Raw genomic sequence first — 12,672 nt, forward strand, 5'->3', positions numbered from 1 at the left:
AATTGACTTGCCCAATTCTGGATGACAGTGGAGAAGAAAGCTTTTTGATAGTTTTGAAGTGCCTTCTGTTTGGCTACATAATGGTTATAAATAATTACGGTCTTCATTGAATCAGGAATTTGTAGTGTATTGAGGGAGTGAAATCATGTGAGTCTGCAGAAAATTCCCAAAGCAAGAAGTATATGAACATCTAGTATTACACAAACTAATCCCCTGTTTATTAGTTCTTTCATTTTTATTTGTAAGAGCTTTATATATCCTTGGGTGCCATTGTCAGTGGAAATCTAGATTGTGTAATTTATGCCTGTTAATTGATTAAGTAGAGATTAACAACATGCCAGGAAGAAAGATATGTATGTTTAAGCTAACTTGGTCATCATGTTGTAAAATTAATCTTCTTGAGAAAAATTACACTTTTTTTTTAGCCTATACAGGTAGTTTTTCTCAGTCCCTTAAAAAAACTCCCTAAAAACCCATTGGTCATATTTTTTTCTCTTTACTTTTCTAAAATTCACATTATTCTAAAAAGTGTGTAACATCCTGCATTGTATTTAACTGGGGTATGGTAATATCCCTCAATTTACAGATTTGTAAATATCTTAATAAATGTATTTTATTTTTATTTCCTATACATGTACACACACATACACACATACACTTCGACCTACTGCTCATGTTCTCTGTGTGTCTCTTTCTGTCTCTGTCTCTCTGCCTCCCTATCTCTCTACATATTTATATAAAATGTTGTCAGATATTAAAATTGCTACCCCAGCTTTCTTTAGGTTCATACCTGCCTGGTGCATTTTCCACCATTTTATTTTCAACTCTTTGTGAGTGTTTAAGTATATCTTACTGATAGCACATATCTATATTTTGCATTTGTTTAATCTAATCTGATAGTCAATATCTTTTAATAAGCTTATTTAACTCATTGATACATGTACGGTAATTCTTGTTCTAATTAGGATATTTCTACTTATTTTATATGTATTTAATTTTTAAATTTGCAATTATAGTTGTTATTTTATGTTTTAAAATTTAGACTATCTTTTACTTCTTTCCATGGGCAAGATCATATTTTGCTCTGCTAGTTTTGCAGGTTATACATTCTATTTTTGTTTCTATGACGGATGCCCTTAACTCAGGAACCACACTCATATTTATTATTCTTACTGCTTTCTTAAGGTTATCAACATTTGTGTCTTTGTCCAACAAGACAAGTGTTTTGGTGTGTTCTCATATTCTTGTATATTTTTTTTGTCTCTGCTCCTGTCCCTACCTTCTCCCTACTTCTGGTCAGATCATGTTGATGTTGTACAGAATTACAGCTCTGTGTTATGATTGATTGCTTTTTAAATCTATGTGTTCCTTTCATTATTTTTAGCTCTGGAAATTTACATCCATTATTTCTTCATATATTTCCTCTTCTATATTTTAATTTTTCTCTTTTTCTGGGGTTTCTATTATTTAGAGATTGACACTTCTAGTGCCTCTGCATTGCTTAGCTTTTTGTTGTATGTTTTCCATCTCTTGGTCTTTTCTGTACTTCTCTGGGAGAGTTCCTTGTTTGACTTTCAGCTCACTGATCATTTGTCAGCTTCAGCTGTCCTACTTTGATGTCTTATATTGGGTTCTTTATGTCAGCTATTATATTTATAATATCTATTATTTTCCTTTGGTTATCTCTTGTACTTGTTTTATATTGCTAATATTTTCCCTCTTTCATTATGTATATTTACTATGTATATTTTAAATGTTGAGCTGACTTTTTCAGTATTCTGCTTCACACGCTGTTGTCTCATTGGATGTGTTTTATGGAAGTTACACTCTTTGAATGTCCATTTGGTTTGCAGCTACTCCAATAATGTCTGTTGGGGAGGCTAGACAGCCTGGTTCAATCTGGGCAAGTCTCGTGAATTTAAAGCAAGGGGTAGGGTGAGCTGCAGGGACTAGAGAGCTACTCTCGATCCTCCCTGTGTGCTGCCTGATTCCATTCGGTGTTTCTTTTGTAAGCTTTTAGGGAAAAGCAGCACCAGGAAGAGGCAGTCTCTTGAGATTATGATCCAGCAGTGCTGAGGGTCTGAAGGAGAGGCAAGGAAGAGAGAATGCTTGAGGGCCAGGGTCTGTGCTCCTCCTGTTTTCCTCCCTTTCTTACACCAGACGGGCAGAGGTGCCTGCCTGGTGTTGTCTTCCTGACACCTGCACAGGCAGTTTGGGCTGCTGCCGCCACTGATGACTTTGGCAGTGAAATTGCAAGGAATGATCTTGCTGAGGCAATCACCTGGGAGAAGCAAGAACAGAACCAAAAACCTTTCCTCCAGCCTGTTCCCTGACTGCTGCCTCTAGTGGCTTTCAGCCATCCACTTCCTCCCAACACAACAATTCAAGATCTCTTTCACTCTTCCCAGGCACACACCCAAGTTTCCTGCCTGCTTTTGTTGTTATCCAGAGTTAGCTTAGGAGGAGGGAGTCAATGGGCTGTGATGAAGGACTATTTTGGCTTCTTTCATTCTTGTTAAATTTGTAGGTGCTGCTGGGAGACTATTGGATGCCTTGGAATAAGTTAAGTATACTCAGTCTTCCAGGAATAATTTTCGGACACCAGCCTTCCCTTCGTCAGCCTGTGCTGCAGCTTTGGCAGTGCCTTTTCATTGAGTCAGTGAGGAGAAAAGGATCGCTTCATGAGATAGATGCTTCTTCCTAGGTAGCTTCATCACTTCATGCCTGAGTGTCAGCAGAAGGTGATCTTGCATGGATTTGTGTTCTGTGGCAGAGTTTGAGTCATGGAACCAGAACCTTTTCCTCTTTGTTATGTCTGTCTCTGTCTCCATTGTCTGTATGTGGGCAACTAACTGCTTGTTGAGATAGTATGGAAGTTTGTTTTCTCGTTCGGTGTTGTACTCTTGGTGCCTGTTCCAGCACATGCTTGCTTGTGTGGTTACCATGGATGCAAGAGTAGTTGTTTGCAGAGCAGAAGCAGTGGTTGTGGGTGTTTAATTTTAAACTTTGTTTTTTTAAAACTTCTACTTATAACTTTTATGATTTTTATTCATGCCTTTGTGTTAATTTGTCTGGTTAATGCTAATATAGATATGAGAGATATATCAGAATAGTTACTGAAAGAGTATAATATCTTAACTTTTTTATTGTAGTAAAATATATGTAACATAAAAGTACAAATTTTTAAAAGCACAATTCAGTGGCCTCTGTTGCATTCATAATGTTGTACAACCATCACCAATGTCTTTCCAAAACTTTTTAATCACTCCAAACAGAGGCTCTGTAACTACGAAGGGATAACTCCCCATTCCTCCCTTTCTACAGCCCTTGGTAACCTCTAATTACTTTGGTCTCTATGAATGGGTCTATTCTTGCTATTTCATATAGGTAGAATCATTTAATATTTGTCCCTCTGTTTCTACCTTATTTCACTTAGCATAATGTTTTCAAAGTTCATCTATTTGTAGCTTATATCAAAACTATTTCTTTTTATGGCTGAGTAATATTCCATCATATGTATAAACCACATCTTGTTCATCCATTCTTCTGTTGGTAGATGCTTAACCTATTTCTACCTTTTGGCTATTGTGACTAATGCTGCATTGAACATTGGCATACAAGTATCTCTTTGAGTCTATATTTTCAGGGGTTTTTTTTTGGTTATATGTATAGGAGTGGAATTGCTGGCCATATTGTAACTCTGTGTTTAACTTTTTTAGGAACTGCCAATTGTACTTATTCTTGCTAGCAAAGAGCTCTTCTCTTAAAAAATAACATTGCTAATGTGATACATACAAATATCTCATTGAAAAATACTATCTCATGGATATTATAATTTGCATTGCTTTAATTATCAATGAGGTTGAATATTTTTTCTGCTTATTAATAATTTGCATTTCATCTTTTGTGGATTTTCTCTTTGTGTTATTTTAAAACATTTTACTGATACTTTGCAGAACTTATTTCAGCCATTGAATTTAGCTCATTTATCTCTGCCAAAAGTATTGGTCATTTTTAATGCTGACCTCTGTGTGTTGGTTTTGTCAACCAGTGACATTTAAATTCCTCCTGGGCAAAACTCAAGCCCATACTTCCTAAGAACTCTCCATTGCTGAACAGAGTAAAAATAAGTTTAAAAAGAAATATAATTTTGGCTGATTAAATCATGAACAAAACACTCACAAATTTCTCTATTTGTGTCATTTTCAAATTTGATAAGTATGTGGGCTGTGTATTATCTAACTTACATGTAAGAAATGTTTCAGAGGAAGGAACAGGTTGGTATGAATGTATCCATTTCATATGCTTTATCTTCTGCTTAGGTGGTTCAAGAGTTGGAACTTTATAACACAGGATATTACTTAGGCATGTTTGTGAATTCTTTTGCAGTCTTTCAGGTATGTTGTGTTTACTATGTAATTTGAAAAGATATTAATATCTTTTACTGTTGCAAACACTTTCAGAATTCATGATATGAATTATGAAATGTAAACCTTTTATTAAATGTATTGCTGAAGTGCAGAGTGCTATACAAGTGTGATTTAAAATGGAAAGATAATCATCCTTCCAATTTTAAAAGCAAATGGAAAAATTCACAATTGAGAAATTAATGGAATTGTCATTATTGCTGTTATATCACTTTCCTTGGCTTGTTACACATGTGTGTGTGTATCAGTGTCTGAGAGAGAGAGAGGGAGGGAGAGAGAGAGAGAATGCATACTCATGTACATACCTAAACACTCAAAAGTGGGCAAGAGTAAAAAAAGGACTTTAATATTTTGCATAAAAACAAATGAGCAAGAGTGAGTTGGAAGCATGGGAAACTGCTGTGACACCTTAGAGAGCATTAAATTTTTAAGAGAAAATTTTAATTATTCTTTCTAGGAATGTGGCCTCTGGGTCTTGACAGATGCAAGACTTACACAGGATTACATCGACGGTGTGTGTAAGTAAAACCTGGTCGTATGCTTTTAAAGTCTTTATGTGTTTCCTCTCAGGCATTTAAAGTTACTTACATAGGTGTGAGTATTTTCTGGTTGAACGTGGGTATTGTGATATTTATTTTCTGTTCTCCTAGCCTAAAAGGCTTGGAGTTTAATGTCCTTGGAATTATACCTGGGCCATGACACGGAATGTTCCATTGGGCTTCTGTCTAGATCTTTGCAGTGAATGCTTTCCATTTGTTCTCTGTAATCCTTTGAGGTGGTTATGTTTTTGGATATACTGGAAGATTGTCCATACTGGAAGATTCTGTGCTTCCAATTTGTATTGTGAACTGTGAGGTTATTTTGGAATTAGATAAAAGGAGCAACGTGTTTTTGAAACATTTTTGTTCTCCAGCTTTTTGATGTTCACCTAGAACAGAGCCCAGATGCTGTAAAACATGTCGATGTGCACAGAGACAGACACGCACACACACTGATTGCCTTGCCTTGAGTTCTTCCCAGCAGGGTCCCATCTGCACGTCCTAGTTCCTGGAGCGCTAAATACAGTCAGCCACTCAGCTAATAATAAGTGTATTTTTAAGAGGAAGTCATAAAATGTTTTGACTATGAAAATGTGCAAATGAGAATAGATAATTCTAGAAGTTTTTCCTTTTTTCTTTCAGGTAAAGTTATACTAATGTCATCTTGAAATGCTTCAGAACTATCTCAGTTTGGGTCCCCAAATTCCCTATTTCTTTCAGGAGTTCTCAGTTTCTCCACGCTAAGTTGTTTGGCACTGTGTTGGTTCTTGCCACATACCTGAACGTCTGCCCTGAAGTTAAAAGGATAATTTTATAGTCTTTTTTAAAATCCTCACCTGAGGACACTTTTACTGATTTGAGAGGGGGATGGGGGAGAGAGAGAGAGACATCATTGTGAGAGAAATATCAATCAGGTGCCCCTGACTGGGGATGGAACCCGAAACCCCTTGGTGCACAGGATGACGCTTCAGCTAACTGAGCCACCCCGCCAGGATTAATTTGTAGTCTTAAAGATTTTATGGAGTCACTGTGATCTCTGTGTAGTAAAGACCTATAGCACGTTTACCTTTCTTCATGTAATTATCTATCCTAGCCAACCTTCTGCGCAGCCTACCTGTTTTCATTCTCTTTGTCAGTCTTGGCTTCCACCCATCTTTGTTCGTCTGTACTTTGTAGCCCCCGATGCCCACTGCACTACTCACTCTATTGTTAGTAATACCTACTGTATCCTTCAGCTTTTCTGAGAACTTTCTTCTACCTTTTCACTCTGACAAAAGAAACCGGATACTCTTACAAGCATATTATATCCCAGAAGCCTTCTCAAGTGAAACATTTATTTATGTGCACCCTGTCCCTGGCCAGCCAATCAGGGTCAGTAGCTACATAGAGTATTTTGGTGGCTACTCAGGTAAGAGCCTCTTATTTGTAGCTCAGAAATTTTAATTATAACTCCTTTAATCAAAGTTCAGGTCATCTACTTTCCTCTTTCCTCTCTATGTGTTGATGCTCTCTATGTATTGACTTAAAATCTTACTCTGTTGTCATCTGGGGGATTTGAATGTCCTTGTGGTTGATCCAGCTAATGCATGCTGTCCCGTGATCACCACTGTGGTAGTGAACAGTAGTCACTCAAGGGCATGTCATCACCTGAGCACTGCTCTGTTCCTAACATTTCAAATACCTCTCCTCCTACTTTGTGTATTCCCTCACTCCCCTAAAAATCTGTGAAACATCTTCTTTGGTCTTGACTTCTGATTTTTCTGGGTTTTTGGCTTTTTTACCTCCATTTTCCTTCAATACCTGGCATGGACCACATGGTCAATCAGTTTGGTAGGACTGTCCCTGTTCCTCCATCCTTCCATGACATCTTCCCTGTTGCAGAGCTCCGGAACCCCGTGACTGTCTCTCCCCTCTGTTTCTGTGCTGTGATGTTCTGCAAATGCCTAAAATTCAGTATGTCACAAACACAAGTTTTTGGTCTTGTCTCTTCTTACAACTTCACTCTTCCTTAATATATTTTGATTGATATATGATTCCTTGAATTGATATGATTTCATATCTCTGTTAATGAAATTGTTATTTACCTAGATGTCAAAATCAAAACTCAGAACTTATCCTCTTTTTCTGTCCTATGTGGTTAAGAAAGGAATTTGCCATTGAGTACTCCTGGCTTTGAATTCTGGCTTCATGACTGAGGAAGTCAATTAACTTCTCTAAGCCTCAGTTTTCCCTGAAGTATAGGACTAATACTATTACATGTATTACAGGGTGTTGTGAGGTTACACTCAAAAGCATAGAAATGCTTAACATGTGTTTGGCACTTATAGTCTGCAATTACCTATTATATTATCCCTCAGATCCAGTTTGTTTATTCATTATTCAAAAGATGGCAGTGATATTAATTGTTTGCTTAGCATATCTGAGGCAGTAGAGCTTCCAGCTTGGGCTCGTGGGGCAAAGCAGCCCAGTTGGAAGAGCGTGCTGGTGGGGGAAGTGCAGCATGGCATGGGCACACACAGAGGCCATCCAGCCAAAAGATAGAGCGGAATTATCTCCCAAGACTATCCTTCCTTTCCTCTCTTCAGTTTCAGGGCCTTATCAGCTTCTCCCTGAGCATTGCTGTAGCTTCCTAACTAACAGCTTTGTCTCCTCCATTCCCCCAGCTCTAAACTACTGTTTGGTCTGAGGCCAGAGATAGTGCATAAAAAACATGGGTTGGAGGATGTTTATTTATTAAAAAACCTTCAATAGGTCATCATTGCTTAAAGCAGGGGTGTCAAACTCATTTTCACCAGGGGCCACATCAACCTCGTGGTTGCCTTCAAAGGGCCAAATGTAATTTCAGGACTGTATAAATGTAACTACTCCTTAAATAGGGGCAATGAGCTTGGTGCTGCCGCTGGGTAGAAACAAGGTGCTGGGCTGGATAAAACAAGGTGGAAGGCCGGATTCGGCCCGTGGGCCTTGTGTTTGCCACCTGTGGCTTAAAGGATGACATCCACACCCTTCAGCAAGGGATATTTGATATTTTAAGATCTGGACCCAACCATTATTTTTCCTCGCATTGTTTGCTGCTTTAAATATTCATACTCTGCATGTGCCTTTGTACTTAGCTTAATTTTTTACCCCCCTGTATGGGATACATTTAGTCTGGAGACTTAAGGAAAATGGAATGGCTGTAGCAATGAAATGTCCCCCACCTCGCCCTACTCTTTTCATCATTCAGATTCTATGTAAAATCAACCCTTCTCTGTATAATAGGCATTTTACATCTGTCTGCTATCGCTCTTACCATGTTTGCTGCAGTTTTTTATTTGCGTCCTGCATAGCCTGCGAGGGGAACTCATTGCATTCATCTCTGTATCCTTGGTATCTGCTATAGTGTTATTTTTATATTTTATTTTGAAATAATTTTAGACATAGATGAGTTGCAGACATGCCGCTAGGTGATCCTGAGTCTGTATGGCCATATGGCTTTTTAGTAAGAATGAAGCTAGTAGCATCTTAAAGCTACTGTAGCCAATGGCAATCGGCATTAGAAAGTTAAAAAAGGAGAACTGCGAAATTGAAGGTAGCTTTAAAAATGTGATTTAACTGATGTTTTGGCAACTGAACTGTTAAGTAGTTTTTCAGATATTGGCCATAGGGGCAGGAGACTTTTTTCCCAGCTCTCTCTCAGCTGTTACTGGCCATGTGGCCTTGAGTTGGTCACTTAATTTCTCATATTTCTCATCTGCAAAATGAAAGGATTAGACAAGATGAATTCAGAAGTCCCATTCAGCTGGGAGGTACTGTGATTGTGTGGATCGTTTATAATCATTCTCTCCGGTGACTTTCCCCTAACAGTTGTCGATGTTTATCTTTAGATGACAGTGTAGTGCTTGCTGAGGACTACTTGGAGGAAAATGACAGATACTTGGTAAACTCATATGATTTTTCTTCCGTTGGCAATCCACGTGTCAGAAAGAATTTTCCAGAGACTTGGATTTGGCTGGACACCAACATGGGGTAAAAATGTATAAAGTTTATTGTCCATATATGTTTTGTGTAGTGTTAGTTTTAAAGAAGTTTTGTCCTCTTTCTAATGGTTCAATACAAACACAGTGTGATTAAGAACTAAATAGACCTAGAGGTTTTTATTTCAAAATGATGTTTATTGTATCTAAATATAGTATTTATTAAAGTCACCTGCAAATTGTGGCAATGAGAGTATCATTAAGGAGAAGATAGGCTTTTTTTCTAGTGAAGGGTGATTTTAACTTTCTTGAGGTTTCTTGGTTCTTATTGGAGAAAAATTGCTGAGAGTGTATTCACTGCCTTGGGGTGGGGAGCACTTACGGTTGTTCCCTCTACCTTGTGGCTCCTCCTGAAACATCCACCCCTCTGAGCCACAGGGAAGAGGGCTGTGAGAGGTATAAGGAAGTCCACTTGCTGACAAGCCCAGTGCTACCTGCTCAATGACTAAGGAAGTAAGTCATGAAATGTACATATATTTTATAAAAAGTCAGCCATTTGTGGAAACTTGGGATAAGATGCAGGTCAAACCTAAAAAATTCCCAACAAATAATAGCATTGGTTTGGATACAGAAGGAAACTTCTATGCAAAATGAGAAACAAAATTAAGAGTTATTTGAAAAATATATTTATTTTATATCCAAAGTTATGAAAATAATTTTCATTTTTAATATGCAAAGAACACTATAAAGCTTTTAGTATGGATCATGATGACCTTATTATGACCTATTTCTTGCTGTTTTATGCATAAATTTAAAAAATTGATATGTAAATGATTTATAAAATTAATAGTCTTTCAAAAAATGGTTTAGGTTATGTTGACTTATTTTGAAATGTGTCAATTCTTGGTTTTGTGATTTTTATGTTTATCTTGACTTCAGTTCTAAGACTTACGAAGAATTTGAAGTTACTGTACCTGATTCTATCACTTCTTGGGTGGCTACTGCTTTTGTGATCTCTGAGGATTTAGGTCTTGGACTAACAACTACTCCAGTGGAGGTAGTGTATTAAAGTGCTGCTTACAAATGTTACCATTTCATAAAGTGAAGAAAGTGTCAACTCCACAGATTGTAATTACTTATGATGTTGATCATGGTTTTGAGATTCCTAGGTTTTTCCTTTTTGCTTTTCATCTTTTTTATATTTTACAACGTGAGCTGTATAGAGCAGCTAAATGTGCTAGATCCATATTAAGATTTGGATAGAAAGTTTATTATTGATCAAGTCCCACCGCTTCCAAAGGTCAGAAGATAGAAAGTATTTCCATGTGTCCCTCTTTCAAGATCAAACATAACTTGTCAAGATGTCTGCTAGCAGACACTCCTTTGCATCTCATGGTCTAATCACATCACCTGGTTTACTTCCTAACCCAGTTGCTGGCAAGAGGAACATGACAACTATCATTGGTCTTAGACTAGTAGCTCCCACCTCTGTTGTGCCTGAAGCCCTGCTTTTATAACAGATATTTTGTTTTATTCCTTTACCAATCAAAATGAAATTCATAGAATATATAATATATCCACATATTCAGTTAAAAGTCAATATGATGCCCAAAGTGAAATATTAAGCAGGAATAAAAGGACAGTAAATATAAAATAATTATATTTCAGGATATAAATGACCCAGCACAACTAACTGCACTAGAAGACAGAGTAATATATTTAAATATTTACACCATGTACAGAAACGCACTTTGACACACTTGTATTATTTCAGCAATGCAAAACCGTTGAGTGGTGCTGCCTGCAGTGATGCAAATTTCTGAAACTGAAAAAATTTAAGTAAAGTTACAAAAAAAAACCAAGCACAGTCTTCTTTTGATTAACAAAATAGTTGCATTCATGAAAATCAAGTGTGTATTAAAAAATGCTTTGGGTTTACCTGTACATTGGACTTATGCTGTAAGCTCAGATTATCATAAGCAGGTACTTTATCTATGGTACACAAATGTCTGAAGAGACCGTCAAGACTCATGAGGGATATGGACCGCTTCCCTGTAGTCTGGGACTGCCCTGAGCATTGCAGACTTTCACCCGCTGAGTGCCAATGGCACCCTTCAAACACTGTGGGGATCTAAGACCCTTCCACAAATGTACAGACGAACCTCCAGAGATGATTTCTGCTGCTGGTGAGCACCACCGGCTTACAGGGATCAAGCTTTATCTTCAGAGGCAGGGGAGGGGTTCTGCTTCCCCTGTAGGTCATGGTCAACAGTGTCAGAGTTGAGTCGCTCACGAGGAAGTCCGTGTGTCTGCGTGTGTGAAAGACAGCAGGCAGAACATCATTTAGACTTTGCCCATGAGTCTAACACAGGGGCTCTTTGATTTGGCTAGCTGCTTTTGAAGCAGATGGGCGGTGTCAGTACAACGCAGTAGAAGAGGAACTTGGCATTGTTGTCAGACACACTGGGACCCAGTTCTGTCCCCTCCACTTACTGACAGTGTTGCCTCATACTAGGTACAGGGGCCTCTCAGCTTCAGATTTCATTTCTGTAAAATACGAGCATAACACCTGCCTCAAGGTTGTGATGGTTAGATGAAATAATTTGTGTAAACTACCTGGTTCTGAGTAGGCCCTTGATAAAAGGTAATGTTGACTAATGTAAATCAAATCAGTTTACCATATGCATTTGCAGTAAGTTACTATGTTTGCTGTGTGTTGATAGGCAAGTGGACATTTCTATGTGAAGTTATAAGTTTCATAGGTTTTGTGAGATTTTCTTTTAATCATATAAAATATGAAGCATTTTGATTCGAATAAAACATGTATTCATTACATTTTTTTCAGCTACAAGCCTTTCAGCCATTTTTCATTTTTTTGAATCTTCCCTACTCTGTGATCAGAGGTGAAGAATTTGCTTTGGAAGTAACCATATTCAATTATTTGAAAGACGCCACTGAGGTAATATATGAAAGGTTTGGTTGATCACTTATACTTCAGGGAAAAATGGAGAAAACGTGCAGGGACTGGGCTGGATAGTGTGTGGGTTCTGGGTACATTCTAGAGAAATGGACATAAACAGACTTTGGCAGTGATTTTTTTAATGCTTATTAACGTCTATTAACGTCTAAGGGTGTTATTCTCACATCTAAGCATTCTCTCTCTCTCCCCTCCGTCCTCTCCAGCACAGTTTCCTCACTTAAGTCACATAACTTTTGTGTTGTCTCTGAGGCGGGTCTTTCTCTCTCCTGCCTGCTGCAGTTTTTTCCTAGTCTTACTCACATCTAGAATGTGTTGCCACTTATCACTGTCATTCTGTGCCCACTGTAGTTGGCAAGAAATGTATTTCATTCAAGATCTGGCTTGAAAGTAAGATGCCTTTTCTCACCCATTCTGTTATGTTTATTGTCCCTGTGTTTATTCAGTGCATTCTATCTTTAAGGCTTTGTTTTTTGAGTCGTGTGCCTGTGCCTCCTTAGTCAGTCAGCTCCCTGGAAGGCAGGGTTCAGCTCACTGTTCGGGTTGTGTTCCTAACAGTGTTACTAAATGGTTGATTCCCACCTCTGCCCTCCTCCCCACCGCCCCAGGGTAAGTAGGGAGCTGTAATTAACCCTATTAGGTTAATTACTACAAGAAAATGCTATACTTTCTTAAAGGACTGTGTCCATTAATAAATTGGTTCTTCCTTTAAAATTTTAGTTTTTAATCTAGTCAACATGGTACAGTGTGAAGGGCAAAAGCTCTGGAGTCAG

General features: G+C 37.9%; 1 protein-coding gene across 1 annotated transcript in view; it reads left to right on the plus strand.

The window, feature by feature from the left end:
* CD109 (CD109 molecule) overlaps positions 1-12,672 on the plus strand; it is a 123,290-nt gene that overhangs the window by 78,835 nt on the left and 31,783 nt on the right. Inside the window, exons 17-21 of the mRNA XM_028510864.2 lie at positions 4,323-4,397; positions 4,885-4,945; positions 8,833-8,974; positions 9,862-9,979; positions 11,768-11,881. Of these exons, the coding sequence (XP_028366665.1) occupies positions 4,323-4,397; positions 4,885-4,945; positions 8,833-8,974; positions 9,862-9,979; positions 11,768-11,881 (510 nt within the window). The remainder of the gene's footprint in view (positions 1-4,322; positions 4,398-4,884; positions 4,946-8,832; positions 8,975-9,861; positions 9,980-11,767; positions 11,882-12,672) is intronic.

Source organism: Phyllostomus discolor, chromosome 4, assembly GCF_004126475.2.
Source record: "Phyllostomus discolor isolate MPI-MPIP mPhyDis1 chromosome 4, mPhyDis1.pri.v3, whole genome shotgun sequence".
NCBI classification, from domain to species: Eukaryota; Metazoa; Chordata; class Mammalia; order Chiroptera; family Phyllostomidae; genus Phyllostomus; species Phyllostomus discolor.